This window comes from Cynoglossus semilaevis, chromosome 11 (genome assembly GCF_000523025.1).
Source record: "Cynoglossus semilaevis isolate Cse_v1.0 chromosome 11, Cse_v1.0, whole genome shotgun sequence".
NCBI lineage: Eukaryota > Metazoa > Chordata > Actinopteri > Pleuronectiformes > Cynoglossidae > Cynoglossus > Cynoglossus semilaevis.
Genome location: NC_024317.1, coordinates 8,616,982 through 8,630,479, shown reverse-complemented (window position 1 = coordinate 8,630,479; position 13,498 = coordinate 8,616,982). Strand labels below are relative to the sequence as shown.

General features: G+C 39.1%; 1 protein-coding gene across 14 annotated transcripts in view; it reads left to right on the top strand.

Moving 5' to 3' along the window:
* The window catches only part of cita (citron rho-interacting serine/threonine kinase a), a 31,076-nt gene that overhangs the window by 6,749 nt on the left and 10,829 nt on the right, over positions 1 to 13,498 (top strand). For 7 of the 14 annotated variants that reach the window (XM_017036775.2, XM_017036767.2, XM_017036774.2 and 4 more), the window contains exons 9-27: positions 471 to 624; positions 1,713 to 1,902; positions 5,374 to 5,479; positions 5,600 to 5,743; positions 5,882 to 6,001; positions 7,201 to 7,371; positions 7,483 to 7,536; positions 7,618 to 7,671; positions 7,921 to 8,061; positions 8,143 to 8,271; positions 8,839 to 8,934; positions 9,385 to 9,501; positions 10,088 to 10,197; positions 10,609 to 10,792; positions 11,869 to 12,066; positions 12,231 to 12,284; positions 12,394 to 12,591; positions 12,805 to 12,998; positions 13,347 to 13,482. In XM_017036775.2, coding sequence (XP_016892264.1) covers positions 471 to 624; positions 1,713 to 1,902; positions 5,374 to 5,479; positions 5,600 to 5,743; positions 5,882 to 6,001; positions 7,201 to 7,371; positions 7,483 to 7,536; positions 7,618 to 7,671; positions 7,921 to 8,061; positions 8,143 to 8,271; positions 8,839 to 8,934; positions 9,385 to 9,501; positions 10,088 to 10,197; positions 10,609 to 10,792; positions 11,869 to 12,066; positions 12,231 to 12,284; positions 12,394 to 12,591; positions 12,805 to 12,998; positions 13,347 to 13,482 — 2,550 coding nt within the window. The remainder of the gene's footprint in view (positions 1 to 470; positions 625 to 1,712; positions 1,903 to 5,373; positions 5,480 to 5,599; positions 5,744 to 5,881; positions 6,002 to 7,200; positions 7,372 to 7,482; positions 7,537 to 7,617; positions 7,672 to 7,920; positions 8,062 to 8,142; positions 8,272 to 8,838; positions 8,935 to 9,384; positions 9,502 to 10,087; positions 10,198 to 10,608; positions 10,793 to 11,868; positions 12,067 to 12,230; positions 12,285 to 12,393; positions 12,592 to 12,804; positions 12,999 to 13,346; positions 13,483 to 13,498) is intronic. The other 7 variants (XM_008320395.3, XM_017036776.2, XM_017036769.2 and 4 more) reach the window with 3 other exon arrangements.

Sequence of the window (13,498 nt, the reverse complement as noted above, 5' to 3'; positions counted from 1 at the left end):
CCAAACCACAGTGAGGACACAACAAGGACAATTCTTACAGGCAGTCTTATTTTCTTGTCATGAACAGAAGGCTTTTGTAATTCACAAGGAAACAAATGTTAAACAAAAAATTTTCAAACAGACATGGTTGAACCATTAGTCAATATATGAATAAAACTAATGATACAATAAAAATAAATACAATACAATAAAAAGAGATACAATAATAAGAAATACAAAAGAATATAATTTGTTCTCAGCAGTGTCACCTAGACCTGTACTAGTCTTACTTAACCTATTGGTTAAATAAGTATCAGCAAAAAATTACTTGTAGTAATATATATATCTATATAGTATATATCGATACTATACTCAACTATACCATTGACTTAATGTTCCTCGACCCGGTATAAAGAAATTGCAGTTGCATTTATTTAGTGTACTGTCTGATCACATTATTCTTATAATAAAAATATCTTCTTCCCTTTCAGCGCTTTCTTAAGTTTCCAAAAGAACCACAGGCCAGTAAGCAGTTTGTGGACCTGGTACAGAGCTTGCTGTGTGGAGCCAACGAAAGACTGGGATTCCAGGGACTCCGCTGTCACACTTTCTTCTCCAGTGTGGACTGGAATAACTTAAGACATGGTAAGGGGATTCCTTTCTTCTGACACTGGTTATAAATGTTCGATTTATTTAAAAAAATATTAAATATTAAAAAGAAAAAGGATGTAAAAACTATTGTCAAATGCTACTGTAGAGTTTATATTATAAATACGTTTGCAGTGGCACAGAGACACCAAACACTGCTTGCGTAGCCAGTGGTGTTTTCAGACGTAAAAGTAATGAGATTCTCTGCGTCGCTGGCAGCAGGCCAACCTTTTGCTGGGGTGGAGAACTGGAGGGTGTCAGAGAAGAGCAGCACCACAGTCAGAGAACAGAACCGCAACTCATCTGCTTATCAACAGACGCAGCACAAATAATTTTACGCTAGTGACACCGGACATTTCTCTGTGGCAGTAACACCTGTGTACTTTTATAAACATCACCACACTGCCTTAAATACGTGAAGGAGTTTGACATTTTAACCTGGTTTAATTTACATTTTTGACATTTTATTTATACAATTCCTGTTCTACGGTACTGCTATATTTTTGTATTTTATTTCCTGAACATTTAACCATGTCTGAATAACATCTCTATTTTTGCTCTCTGAGTTTTTAAAATAAAATTTTCCCAGCAATTTTTTTTAACGTTATTGTTGTTGAGCTTTTTGTGTTCGATATTGTGATTTGCTTTGACATACTTGGATCAATATTAATCAACAAAGAGCAGTGAATCACATATGTTAATGTTTGTGCAGCCAGGGTTTACTGATAATTGGCCACAGATAGAGCTCAGTGCTTCAGCTCTAGCTCATGCTGATCAGCTCGCTCTGCTGCAGTGAGGGAGAGCGAGTGAGCATGTGTGTGTATAATAAAGAGAGAGGGGAGGGGGGGCGATGGAGAGATGGTGGGAGGGACTGAGAGGCAGCATGTGCATCAACGCACAACATACCGCACTCTAGGCTCACACCACTGTGCTATTCTCCTACCTTCCTTTCTCACCCATTTCTCCTTAGTGTGTTTTCTTTATTTTTAGATTGTTTAGCTTATTTTTTTACTCGCTCGTTTTTTTTTTCCTTACCCTTTCCTTTCCCCCTTATTGTTCCCTTATCCCTATCCCCCCTCTTGCAGTTCTCCCACCTTTTGTTCCTGCATTGCACGCCGAAGATGACACCTCTAATTTTGAGGAGCCGGAGCAGGCAGCCCCCCGACCAGCCTCAGCATCCCAGCGAGGAGCTCGGTCACTGGGCTTCCAGGGCCAGGATCTGCCCTTTTTAGGCTGGTTCTTCAGTGGAGCTTTAACTGCATTGGCCAAAACTGAGTAAGTGCTACCTGTTTACCAAGCCGATTTTGCCACCCCATGCATTTCCCTTGATTTAAAGACAAGACCCGTGGCTTGACTGTAGTCGAGGTAGAATCCCAGACTCTGCATACACCTTTCTTTAACACCCCTTTGTGTTACAGACCCTATTATATCCTTGGCTGCTGTTTATTACTGGAACATAAATCCCCGGCTGTCTTGTTTCAGGTGACCTAGTGTGTTGCCCTGGGCTGTAGGTGTTGTGTTCCAGTCATTAGAGTGTTGTTTGTTGGGGGATGAAAAGGGTTTGGCCACATACTGGAGAGGAACTGCTTGAGGGATCCCCCTCTTTTTATCTAATGCCCTCTTCTACTGATTTTGTTTTCTTCTTCTCTGCTTTGGTTGTTGTTAGTGATTTTCATAAATAAACTCAATGGATCAGAGGATGTGAGCTGGTGCTATTCTGCCATCGGCACTGATTGGTATGCAGCTGAGTGTGTCAATGAGGTTTGGTGAGAGGTGGAACCCCACACACTGACGTACCCAACCCTTGTTCGTTGCCATTATTGTGCTATCTGCACAGCATTATAGACATCTGACTTTTATATCATGGATTTTGAGGCTGTAGTCATCTCTTATTGTCTATGGATTCTTAGCCCCTCATAATAATCCAAGGGGATAGGTTTGAGCTCATTGTCCATTGCAGTTATCCGCCAGGTTAATGGTCCTGGAGACTGCAGATTATATCAGCAGTAGTGGCAACAGAAAAGGAAGAAAAAGATTAGAGAAGAAAAGGGATGAGAGCTAAAATTGGGAAAAGAAAATCTATTTCTATGGTTACTGTGGGGTTTTTTTTAATTCTTTTTTTTATCACCAGTCCCCACCCCCATCTTTAACCATGTCTTAGCTTCCTCTGTTTTTCTCCCTCTTCAAATGCCCGTGTCCCTTCCTGTTTCACCATCAGTCATCTGTTTGCGGCTTTAATGAAAAGCCAGGCGTTTTCTTCCCTGCATTTAATTAAGAGAGCTCATAGAACACATTGGTGTTGGAGTGTCACATTGGTGTTGGAGTGCTCTGTATGTGTGTTTATTCCCTTTTTCCAATAACAAACAGGAAATTAAAATGAATGCAGAGCTTGGCTTATTGATGCCAGTACTTTGTTTTGGGGGTTCCTGCTGTTCTTCAGGGTTATTTTTACCGTTTTCCTCTCTGTACGCTTGTCTGTATGACTCCTATTAGTAAAACATAACAACAAAAACCCCTGCTTTAAAGGAAAAAAATATTGTAATTTAATTACAGCCTCTTTCAAATTTTGGATTTTGTGGATTTAAGTAATTCTGTGATGCATACACACTACATTGGTGTGCAGTAGTTTGATGGAATAATGAAAAAAATATGAGAGAATAAGAGAGAATGTTTTTTTACAAAACTTATTTTAATTATTTACTTATATTAAATTACAACATACAAAATATGTTGTTGGCATGAGATTAATAATCAGAGATTATCTGATTTCAGTCATTGGGATCCAGGTCCAGACAACTAATGTCTGGATAAGTCTGGCTAGACATGGTCCTTGATAAATAGTTGTCGACCAAAAAAGCCCTGTCTTTTATGGCATTGAAATAAAAGTGAGTCATCTGTGAATAAAAAAAATCTGGGGACTGGGCTGCAAGAAAATGGCAGGAGGTGATCTGAACGGATGAGTCGCAATTTGAAATATTTGGCTGTTGTATAAGAAAGTTTAGGAAATTGTACAATAATGAATGTATTTAGACAACAGAAGCTTCTCTGTTGTCTAAATGCATTCATTATTGTATAATTTCCTAAGTTGCAGGTTTAGGGCTGCATGCCTGCAAAATAGTCAGGAGAATGTGTGTCTTTGATGCTTAGAGCAGTTACTTGTGCATCTTTTATTACCATCAATAGAGGTTTCTAACTGGACACACAGTTGAGTCAAGTGTTATTATAATAACTGACCGGATTGTCATTCATAGCTACAGCCAGATGGTTATGATATGTGTAACCGTGATCCCCACAGGATGACTCTTGATGATTTGATAAGCAGATGACCTTTTGTGCAGCAACAGCTTTTCTCTTCTAATTGGCGAAAGCAGCAGTCAAGGGCCTAGTATTTCATGACAACCTGGTTTAAATATATTATTCAAAAAGGATTGTTAAGTTTTCCTTCTACATAGAGCATGAATATGTTAAATATGTGTGGGATATTCCAAATTAGTATCTAATTCTTATTGCATATTAAAGTTTCATGTCCAGAAAAGTTGGTACACCTAAGTACAATGCAAAAATGGTGGTGTTTGTTATATTGTTCTGTAAATGGCTGTTTTTAATTTAAAGACAACTCTGTTGAATAGTTAGCATAGAGCTTTCAGCCTCGACACAATTCTCTTTCTTTACTTTGTGTTTAATGAGATGTTGAGTGAACCTGGGTTTTTTTTAAAGGTGGAATTATTTTTAGGATGGTGTGAGTCATCCTTGGTCAACTTTATTAAATATTCCCTATGAAGTATTTGTGGCTGTATTCATAAGACTCTCTTACTTATTGAGCTTGACTGCAGAGCTCGTCAACTCTGAAACACAGAAACGTGATGCAGACATTGGATTTTGTCTTTATGGTTGTTCTAGAGCTGCTTATTAACTAATAAAGTATTTCTGCATAAGATTTCACAACAAGTAGATACTGAACTCAAAGCCTGATTGACTTTAAATAACTTGCAAAAGACTTAAAGCTGTCAGGACTATCATGATTATATGAGGAGTTCTTGTTCTTAATAACAGCCCAATTTATACTTCGATGTTTACTTAACAAAATCCTGTTTGTGTTTTGTTTTGTTTTTTGTAAATACTTTTGCTGCTCAAATGATCAAGTCTTCATGGAAAAAATATTTTTTAATTGGATGATTCTTTTTGATAAACCACACCAATGATCAGATCTAAGAAATTCTAATTACATCCTCTAAAACATGCAACATGCACTGTTTTGTGAGGCATACAGTAAATATCTCAGTTTGGTCTTGCACTTAAATGAACTAAACTAAAGAACACATTAAAAAAAGTCTGTATTTATTTATCTGTTAGCACTGAATATCATTTGTTGTTTCTAAAGTAGGTTCTCCCTAATTAATTCTCAAACGTCTGTTGCTCATTTTTGTGTGGGTGTTGTCTGTCTGCATTTCAGCCATCTTAATTGCAGCTATAATACTGCTACAGCCTGTTGTTAGATAATGTGTTTATGTTATGATTGAAACTGTCTGTCGTCGTGGGTCTCTTTTGCAGATATGATTTATTAAAATTATCCGATTTAATTTTAATGTGCTCATGATTTATTTTTCTATGGCTTTACTTGGTCAACATTTTATTGGAGAAAGTTATTATTCATATGACTTCATATGACTGAAAGATTTCAGTAAATTAGTAAATGTATTTTGTACATGTGGTCTTGGATCAAAGAAGTTTTTTAATTGTGCTCAGGTCAGTGTCAGCAGGTCTCAACTCACCTGCCAAGACCAACTCCATGGAAAAGAAACTCAATCTTAAAAGCAAAGAACTACAGGAAACTCAAGACAAATGTCACAAGGTGAGATTGCTCTTTTTATTGTTTATTCATCTAAGTCATTTTTTCCAGTTTATTTTTAAAAAGGCTTGCATTTGGCCTTTTATTTACATGTGATTAAACCATTCTCTCTGGTGGTTTCAGATGGAGCAAGAAATCTCAAGGTTCCAGCGTAAAATGACTGACCTGGAGTCAGTACTCCACCAGAAGGATGTGGAGCTGAAGGCGTCTGAGACTCAGAGGAGCATCCTGGAGCAAGACCTCGCCACCTACATTACTGAGTGCAGTGTGAGTGTGTCGGGTGTAACAAAAATTCTTTGTGTTGATTTTACTTTTTCAAACAAAAAATCACATTTAAAATTGCATGATTTGATGCTGTTGTCATCGCCCCACAGAAACATTGAATTTTTGGGTGTGCTTTTGCAGAGTTTGAAGAGAAGCTTGGAGGAGGCACGTGTGGAGGTCTCTCGAGAAGATGACAAGGCCATGCAGCTGCTTCATGACATACGAGAACAGAGCAACAAGTTGCAGGAAATTAAAGAGCAAGTATGGAAATCTTGTTGTTTTAAAGTCTTGTTTTGGCTTGCTCTTCTTCTCACTGTATTTAAAATACACTTAATATTTCTAAACACAGTCCGTGTAAGTTATTAGAACTGAAGAGGCCTCTTGGATGAGAGGTCGAAAAACATCTTCTAGAAACCTAGCAAATAGCCCAGTTCCTACTTCTTAACTGCTTCTGGCTATACTTTTGTTTTGTTTTGTTTTTTTCTATAAAGCCCTTATGCAGTTTATCACACTTGACATATTTATACTTGCACGGCTGCGAGTGGAAAGAACTGGAGCAGCAGTGAGCTTACGTTCCTCCTCAGTGTGTCACTGTTACGCAGACAGGGCTTCCCCTCTCAGGACTTCCATGTCCTCACTTCTCATAAAGGTCATTTCACCAGATGGTGTCCCTGTGAGATACAAGAGGCCAGTGTACTCTCATCATCATGTTACAAATGTGCTCACTCACTAATCCTTGGAATATTGTTTACAGTGTAGAATTGTTTGCACACATTAGACTAATCAACAGATCAATTCAATGTAGAAATGTATTCACACACAAACCCACACAAACACTATTTACTGGGAGTGTGAAGTCATACTTACCTGTCATTTTACAGACTTCTGCAGCTAGGAAGTGCAAACTTGCCATCTATAGCCCTTGAGCCACAACCCCTGAGCTCTTATCTTTGATTTTGACACTTTTTGTGATAAATGGCCATTGCAGGAGTACAATGCAGTTTCAATAGATCACAGAACAATGAAACAGTGTCAGCAGATCTATGGAGTTACATCTCTGTCTGTATAGCGTTGGCAGAAACTGCTGCGCACTTTACGTCTCAGTTCCTTTGTTTGTACAGTGCTTACTACTGTTGTTTTTGTTGGGTTTTTTTTATTATTTGAAGCACAGAAGTCTTCTCTGGGTTCTCTGACACGTTTACATGCAGTAAAATGTAGGGAACTCATTCAAAAGCATTGAGGAGTTTAGTTCTTGATATACAGTATTGAGCAGATACAATTATGAGATGACCTTGATATGCATGAATAAATCTTAGCAGTATATGATCCCTGTCTCACGTCTCCTCTCTTCCTGTTCAGCTTCACCAAATTCAGTTTTGACCTTATTAATAATTGGTGCTGTTTTCAGGAGCAACATTTTCAATATTATTGACTACTGTGTTGCTTTTCTTTGTTCTCAGGAGTACCATGCCCAGTTGGAAGAGATGCAGGTGACCATCAGGCAATTGGAGGAGGACCTGTCAGCTGCACGCCGCCGCAGTGACCTTTACGAAGCAGAACTTAGAGATTCCCGACAAACAAGCGAGGAGCTGAAAAGGAAAGCTGTGGAATACCAGCAAAGAATCCAAAAGGTACGTTTGTTTCTGAGTTTGTTCAGCTGTTCAAGTAAATGGGAAAAACAGCCAATGCTAAGGATAAGAAAACAGTTTTTCTCTTTCTACCACGTGCTGCTTATTTTTCAGGCTAAAGAACAGGGGAAGTCGGAGGTGGAGGAAATACTCTCCAAGCTCGAGAAGGTATTCGTTTTTTGTACTCCTTTTGTCACAGATATTCAACACTGACTGTCATACTAAACCCTTTTTTTATTCTCTTTAAAGACTAATTCTGAGCAGCAGGTCAAAATCCAGGAGTTGCAGGACAAGCTGTCCAAGGTAAACAAGATGACAGTGTTTAATTCTTAATGACTTAAATTTAGCTTATAATTTTATAGTCCCTGGAACGCTGCCTCAGTATCTAATTCAATGCAGAAGATCTGTTTTTGTCAGACTGCTTTATATTTGTTTGATAGTGGGTTCTCTTTTTTTTATTTGCAATATCTCAGAGACTTAAAAATTGCTCAAGTGAATGAAGAGGTTTGTTTTCAGTCCCACTAACAGTGATCTTACGTTTGTTTTCCCCAGGCTGTGAAAGCAAGCACAGAGGCAACTGAGCTACTGCAGAATGTCCGACAGGCCAAAGAGCGTTTGGAACGTGACCTGGAGCGTCTACGAGGCAAAAATGACTCCAGTGACACTTTAAAACGTCGCCTGAGAGAGACAGAGGTGCCTTGTTAATCTATAGTTTATTTTAGACCAAACCCTTTGTTGTTAGTTAAATTTTCTCCTTCTATCTTCCTGTGTAAGCAGGAGGGCAGGAAGACCCTAGAGAACCAGGTCAAAAGGCTGGAGATGGTTGAGCGGCGAGAAAATAAGCTGAAAGATGACATTCAGACCAAATCCCAGCAGATTCAGCAGATGGCTGAAAAAATCCTGGTAAGAAACAGATTAATATTAGTATTGACCGAGTTTCACCATTATTTACACACAGTTTCATCCATCTTATTCCCCACCTTTCAGGCCTAAATAATTTTTAGTTACCCATTATTTTTGGGCAGCCCCAAAGTCTGGGGGTTAATGGCACTGGCTTCTGATGGAAGGAATGTGGGTTTGACCCTTGTTCAGGCCAGACAAATAAATACTACAATAAAACAAAACTCCAGGAAAGTATCCAAAGCAAATATATCAGCAGGTGTAGTTCAGAAACCTTTTCATTTCAGATATACACTTAAAGGAAAAATGTCAAGGAGCTCTATGGAGCCCTATGGAGAGGAAATTCTTCCTGTTCCAAAAGCATATTAAAAAAAGGCCTAATCTCCTAGCATGTTGTTGGAGACAACAGCACATTTACATATTCTAGTTTCGAGGGACATTTGAGTATAACTTTCTTGTTTTGCAGTGGGGATTTTTTACTGTTACTATCACTCTAATCAAACCTAAGGGCAACGACAGTGTTTTCTGATTCCTACACTAACAATGACTTTCTGACATTTCTCTCTTCAGGAACTGGAGGACAACCTGCGAGACGCTCAGTCCACAGCTCAGAGGATGGAAACACAACTTGTTCAAAAAGAGAGGCTGTATGAGGACAAAATTAAGGTGAGTGTTTAACCTTATTCACTGCACCCCTGAAAACTTCTAAATCTGTGTGAGACAAGTTTGGCTATTACTATAGTTTTTATTGTTTGTTCTCGAACTGTATTAATATTACTTTAATACCAGCATCAAATGAGAGAACTTACAAATGTATCCCTGTATAAAACTGCATTCATGTCTGCTTGTTGAATAACTGCCTGCTGAATGCGTATATTTAGGTGTAGTAACTCATAGTCAATGCTTCCGTTTTAAATCAGTGTTGTGTTCGATGTTAGTCAGCGCTGCCACGTCTTACTCTGAGCTTTGACACCACATTAATTACTGCTGTACTTTTACAACCATGTCAATACCAAAGATGATTTTTATCCCTGACTCAGTGCTTTCAAATACAGAACATCATGCACACAAACTTAAATGACAATTCCACTCTCGAATATTTACTTTCTGATCAAGATCCTGGAGGCCCAGATGAAGGCAGACATGGCTGACAAAGAGAGTCTGGAGGCCAAAAGAGCCCAGCATGAGGAAGAGTCCAGAGAGAACTGCAAACTAATCAGTGAACAGAAAGCAGTAAGGAAGCACACCAGACTGTTTTGTCTATATTTATAGTTTAAGGGTACATTCATGTCAATAGTACATATTTTTACTGCAGTGTTTGTCCTAATGATTGAAATTATCAGGGTGTATAGAATTGACTAGATCTGAATTCAGCTGCATGCCCATTCCTTCATAATTGTTACCTTTTCACTGCATGTCTTTCCTCCAGTGTGGTAAATGGAAAATATGTGTATAAGTGTATGGGTTCAAAGTGCCTCGGTTTTTGTTGAAAGAAATTGAAATATATTTCATGTTACAGTTTCCAAGCTCTCTCCCACATTCTTATCTGCTTAATGTGGTGGTATTAAAGCACTTAAGAAGCTTTTAGGGGCTTCATCTGACATTGACAGTCAGACACAATTCAGGCAACACCTTAATGGACTTAATAGGATTTTACCACAGTGCAAAACTCCTTTCCTATAAAAATGAGCTGCTAAAACACCAGTCCCCAGATTCTGAGAAGGGATTTGTTTTTCAATCAAAATGGATTTTACAAGCCATGTGTTTGGTTCTTTTTGCTAAAATGTTACTTCAACCTTATTTTGTCTCCTTCCTGCAGACCATTAATGCAATGGATTCAAAGATGAAGAACTTGGAGCAGCGCATTGCTGAGCTGTCAGAGGCTAACAAGCTGGCTGCTAACAGCAGCATCTACACCCAGAAGAATATGTGAGTTAACCAGATCATCTGCCCACGCTGTGCTTTCATAAGCCCCCCACTCACACTGTGTCCAGAGGATTCATTAGTGTGTGTTTTGGTGTTTTTCTTTTCCAGTGTCCGATCTGTCTGAAGATTAAAGCATCATTTGTTTGGTTAGATTGTGTGTTAAAATTATTACTTTTAGAGCATACAATGTTGTGTTTAAAATTGTGTCCAAAATTGAGATTATCTAAATTTAATTTAGATAATCTAATTTTGGACAAAATTTTGAACACATCTGAACATTGAAATGGATATTTAAAGGATTACAATTACATTTTGAATGTATTTTCTTTTTATAAAAATACGCAAAGATCATATTATTTGAAAGATTCTCAGTGATTAATTCCTTAACCATGTTTTTATGTTGGGTTTTTTTTGTGAGCTTAGGAAAGCCCAGGAGGAGATGATCTCAGAGTTGCGGCAGCAAAAATTCTATCTGGAGTCTCAGGCAGGAAAGTTGGAGGCTCAAAATGCCAAACTGGAGGAGCACTTGGAGAAGATGAGTCAACAGGAGCAGACAAAGAGGACGAGGCTCATGGAGCTGGAGAGCAGGCTGCGGGAGGTGAGGCAACAGGAAACACGAGACAAAATGAGCTTCTCTCTGTTGTGCACAACGGATAGAAGCTCATCAGCTCACACGCTAAGATTCCTTTCAGATAAAGATCTAATTATAGCAAACAGATACAATGGCATCTTCACCAATCTGTCATCAGGCCCTTACACAAGCTTCATGTCTCTCGGATTAGGGGATTTCATTGGATTAATTTGATTTCTGTGTGATGATGCAAATGGTTTGGCTGACAACATTTGCTGGATTTTGTTTCACCAAATGAAAACACACGATGACAATGGATAGTTTAAGGTATAATAATGTACCCAAAACCTGCACATCAGTGTTTTGTGAGGTCTTAAATCAACACTTATTCTCAGCCATTGCACCGCCTCCCCTCCTGACTGTGGGACAACCTGCTGATTGAATGTCAAAGCTCGATCTCCTCTCACTCTCCCCTGCCAAGATATGACATGTAGATTGGCACTAATTACTAGCCTCACTGCCCTCCCACACGCACATTATCATCTTACACTTCTGTTGGTACCGTATTATTATTTTCACCTCTGTAAGTAAGAAACCTTTGAAGAAGAACCTCACCAGAAATTGTTTTTATAAATATTATTTCCATTTCCTCTACCATCTATTTATATTTTTGGTGATTTTTCACTTGTCCTTATTTCTGATTTTTCTTTTTTTTCTGAATTTTGAGTGCAATATTTCATAAAAGAAACAATCTTAAAGAAAAAAAACATCACTTACTGTACATATAAAAACAGTTGTTTGCTGCTCTCTCGCTTCATTGCCCTCTCTGCCAGCAGTAATATGCCACCTGCACTGTAAGCCATTCCCACACAGAGGATTGCAGTGAAATTCTCCTGAGGGGAGGAAGGATTATATGCCTCTGAAGATGCCATTTTTAAAAATTGTAGCATTATAATAAATTATAAGACAATTTCCTAATTTTCCTGAGACCACTTCCCATGCTTTCCCAATTTTTCAGTTGAGGTCCAAAAATTCTTGAAAAAAGGGTTTGAGTGCAAGATAAAACACAAATTTGTTTTCATCCATGTTCTTTTACTTTGTAGATGGGACTCCAACATGAAGAAGAGAAGTTGGAGATTAAGAGACAAGTGTCGGAGTTGACTCTGTCGCTGCAGGAGCGCGAGTCTCAGATTAGCAGCTTGCAGGCTGCACGACTGGCCCTGGAGAGTCAGCTGCAGCAGGCAAAGACTGAGCTGGAGGAGACCACAGCTGAAGCTGAGGAGGAGATCACCGCCCTCAGGGTAATTCCTGCGACTACACATGTGCAATTAGACTTACTGATTTATATTTTATATACAAAAAGAGGTGTTTCAGTACACCTACAAGTGTCCTTTTGAAGAGGATCAAGCTGGATTATTATTGTGACAGTCAGTTTTATTGTTGCTCTTCATCTGCCTTCTTTTAGAATCACAGGGACGAGATTCAACGCAAGTTTGATGCCTTAAGGGACAGCTGTTCAGTAAGTCCTCATCCTAAAATACACCAAAAATCAAGTCTTGTTTTTCAGTTCATCTAGGAACAGATTTGATAAACCCCTATCCAGTCACAACAGTTAATATTTCTCTCAGGTGATCACTGACCTGGAGGAGCAGCTGACCCAGCTGAGTCAGGAGAATGCTGAGCTAAACCGCCAAAACTTTTACCTCTCCAAACAACTTGATGAAGCATCAGATGAGAGGGAGGACCAGCTGCAGCTCAGCCAGGAAGTGGACAGGCTGAGAAGGGAGGTGGCTGACCGGGAGATGCACCTTAACAACCAGAAACAAGTAATATATGTACATACTGAAATAACTAAAAGCACCAGTACAGACTTACTGTATTCGACATACATGTATAGATAAAAACATTGTTGATATTGTGTTTTTTTTTTATGGCAACACAAGAAATACTGTCTACTGATCTAATGCAATAAAACAAGTTTGTTTACTAAAAACCTGAAGTGCAACCCTTTCTCTTTCGGCTTGCTTCCTTCCTTCCAGAACATTGAGACACTAAAGACAACTTGCAGCATGTTGGAGGAGCAGGTGGTGGAATTGGAGTCTTTAAATGATGAGCTGCTGGAGAAAGAGAGGCAGTGGGAGGCTTGGAGAGGAGCCCTGGAGGACGAAAAAAGCCAAGCCGAGAGACGCACGAGAGACCTGCAGAGGTTGCTCGACAATGAAAAGCAAAACAGGTGGGAATTCAATGATAAACAATTTTCAGTACACTTAGTAGGTACAGTATTATTGCAACATGTTTCAGGCACCAAATAAAACTTTGCTCATGTCTATTTCGATGTCCATTAACCATCAAACTGCCATTTAAAGCAGAGAGACCACTGCACTTGCAAAAACAAAAAAAAAAGGAGTGAGTGAGAGTGCTGAACAAAGTGTGGAAAGAATTCTGTTACAGCTTTTTCAACCACATCAGCAAATTCCACATTGTTTTCTTTGCTTGACAGCCATGATGATGGGCTCAATGTGTAATCAGTGACAAAAACACTGTGTTGTCTGACCTCAGATTTCCTGTCTACTGTCTACAGGCTCCGTGCAGACCAGCGCAGCAGTGAGTCGCGACAGGCGGTGGAACTTGCGGTCAAAGAGCACAAAGCAGAGATACTGGCCCTACAGCAGGCTTTGAAAGAACAGAGGCTAAAGGCTGAAAGTCTGTCTGATACTGTGAGTCCAAATCTGC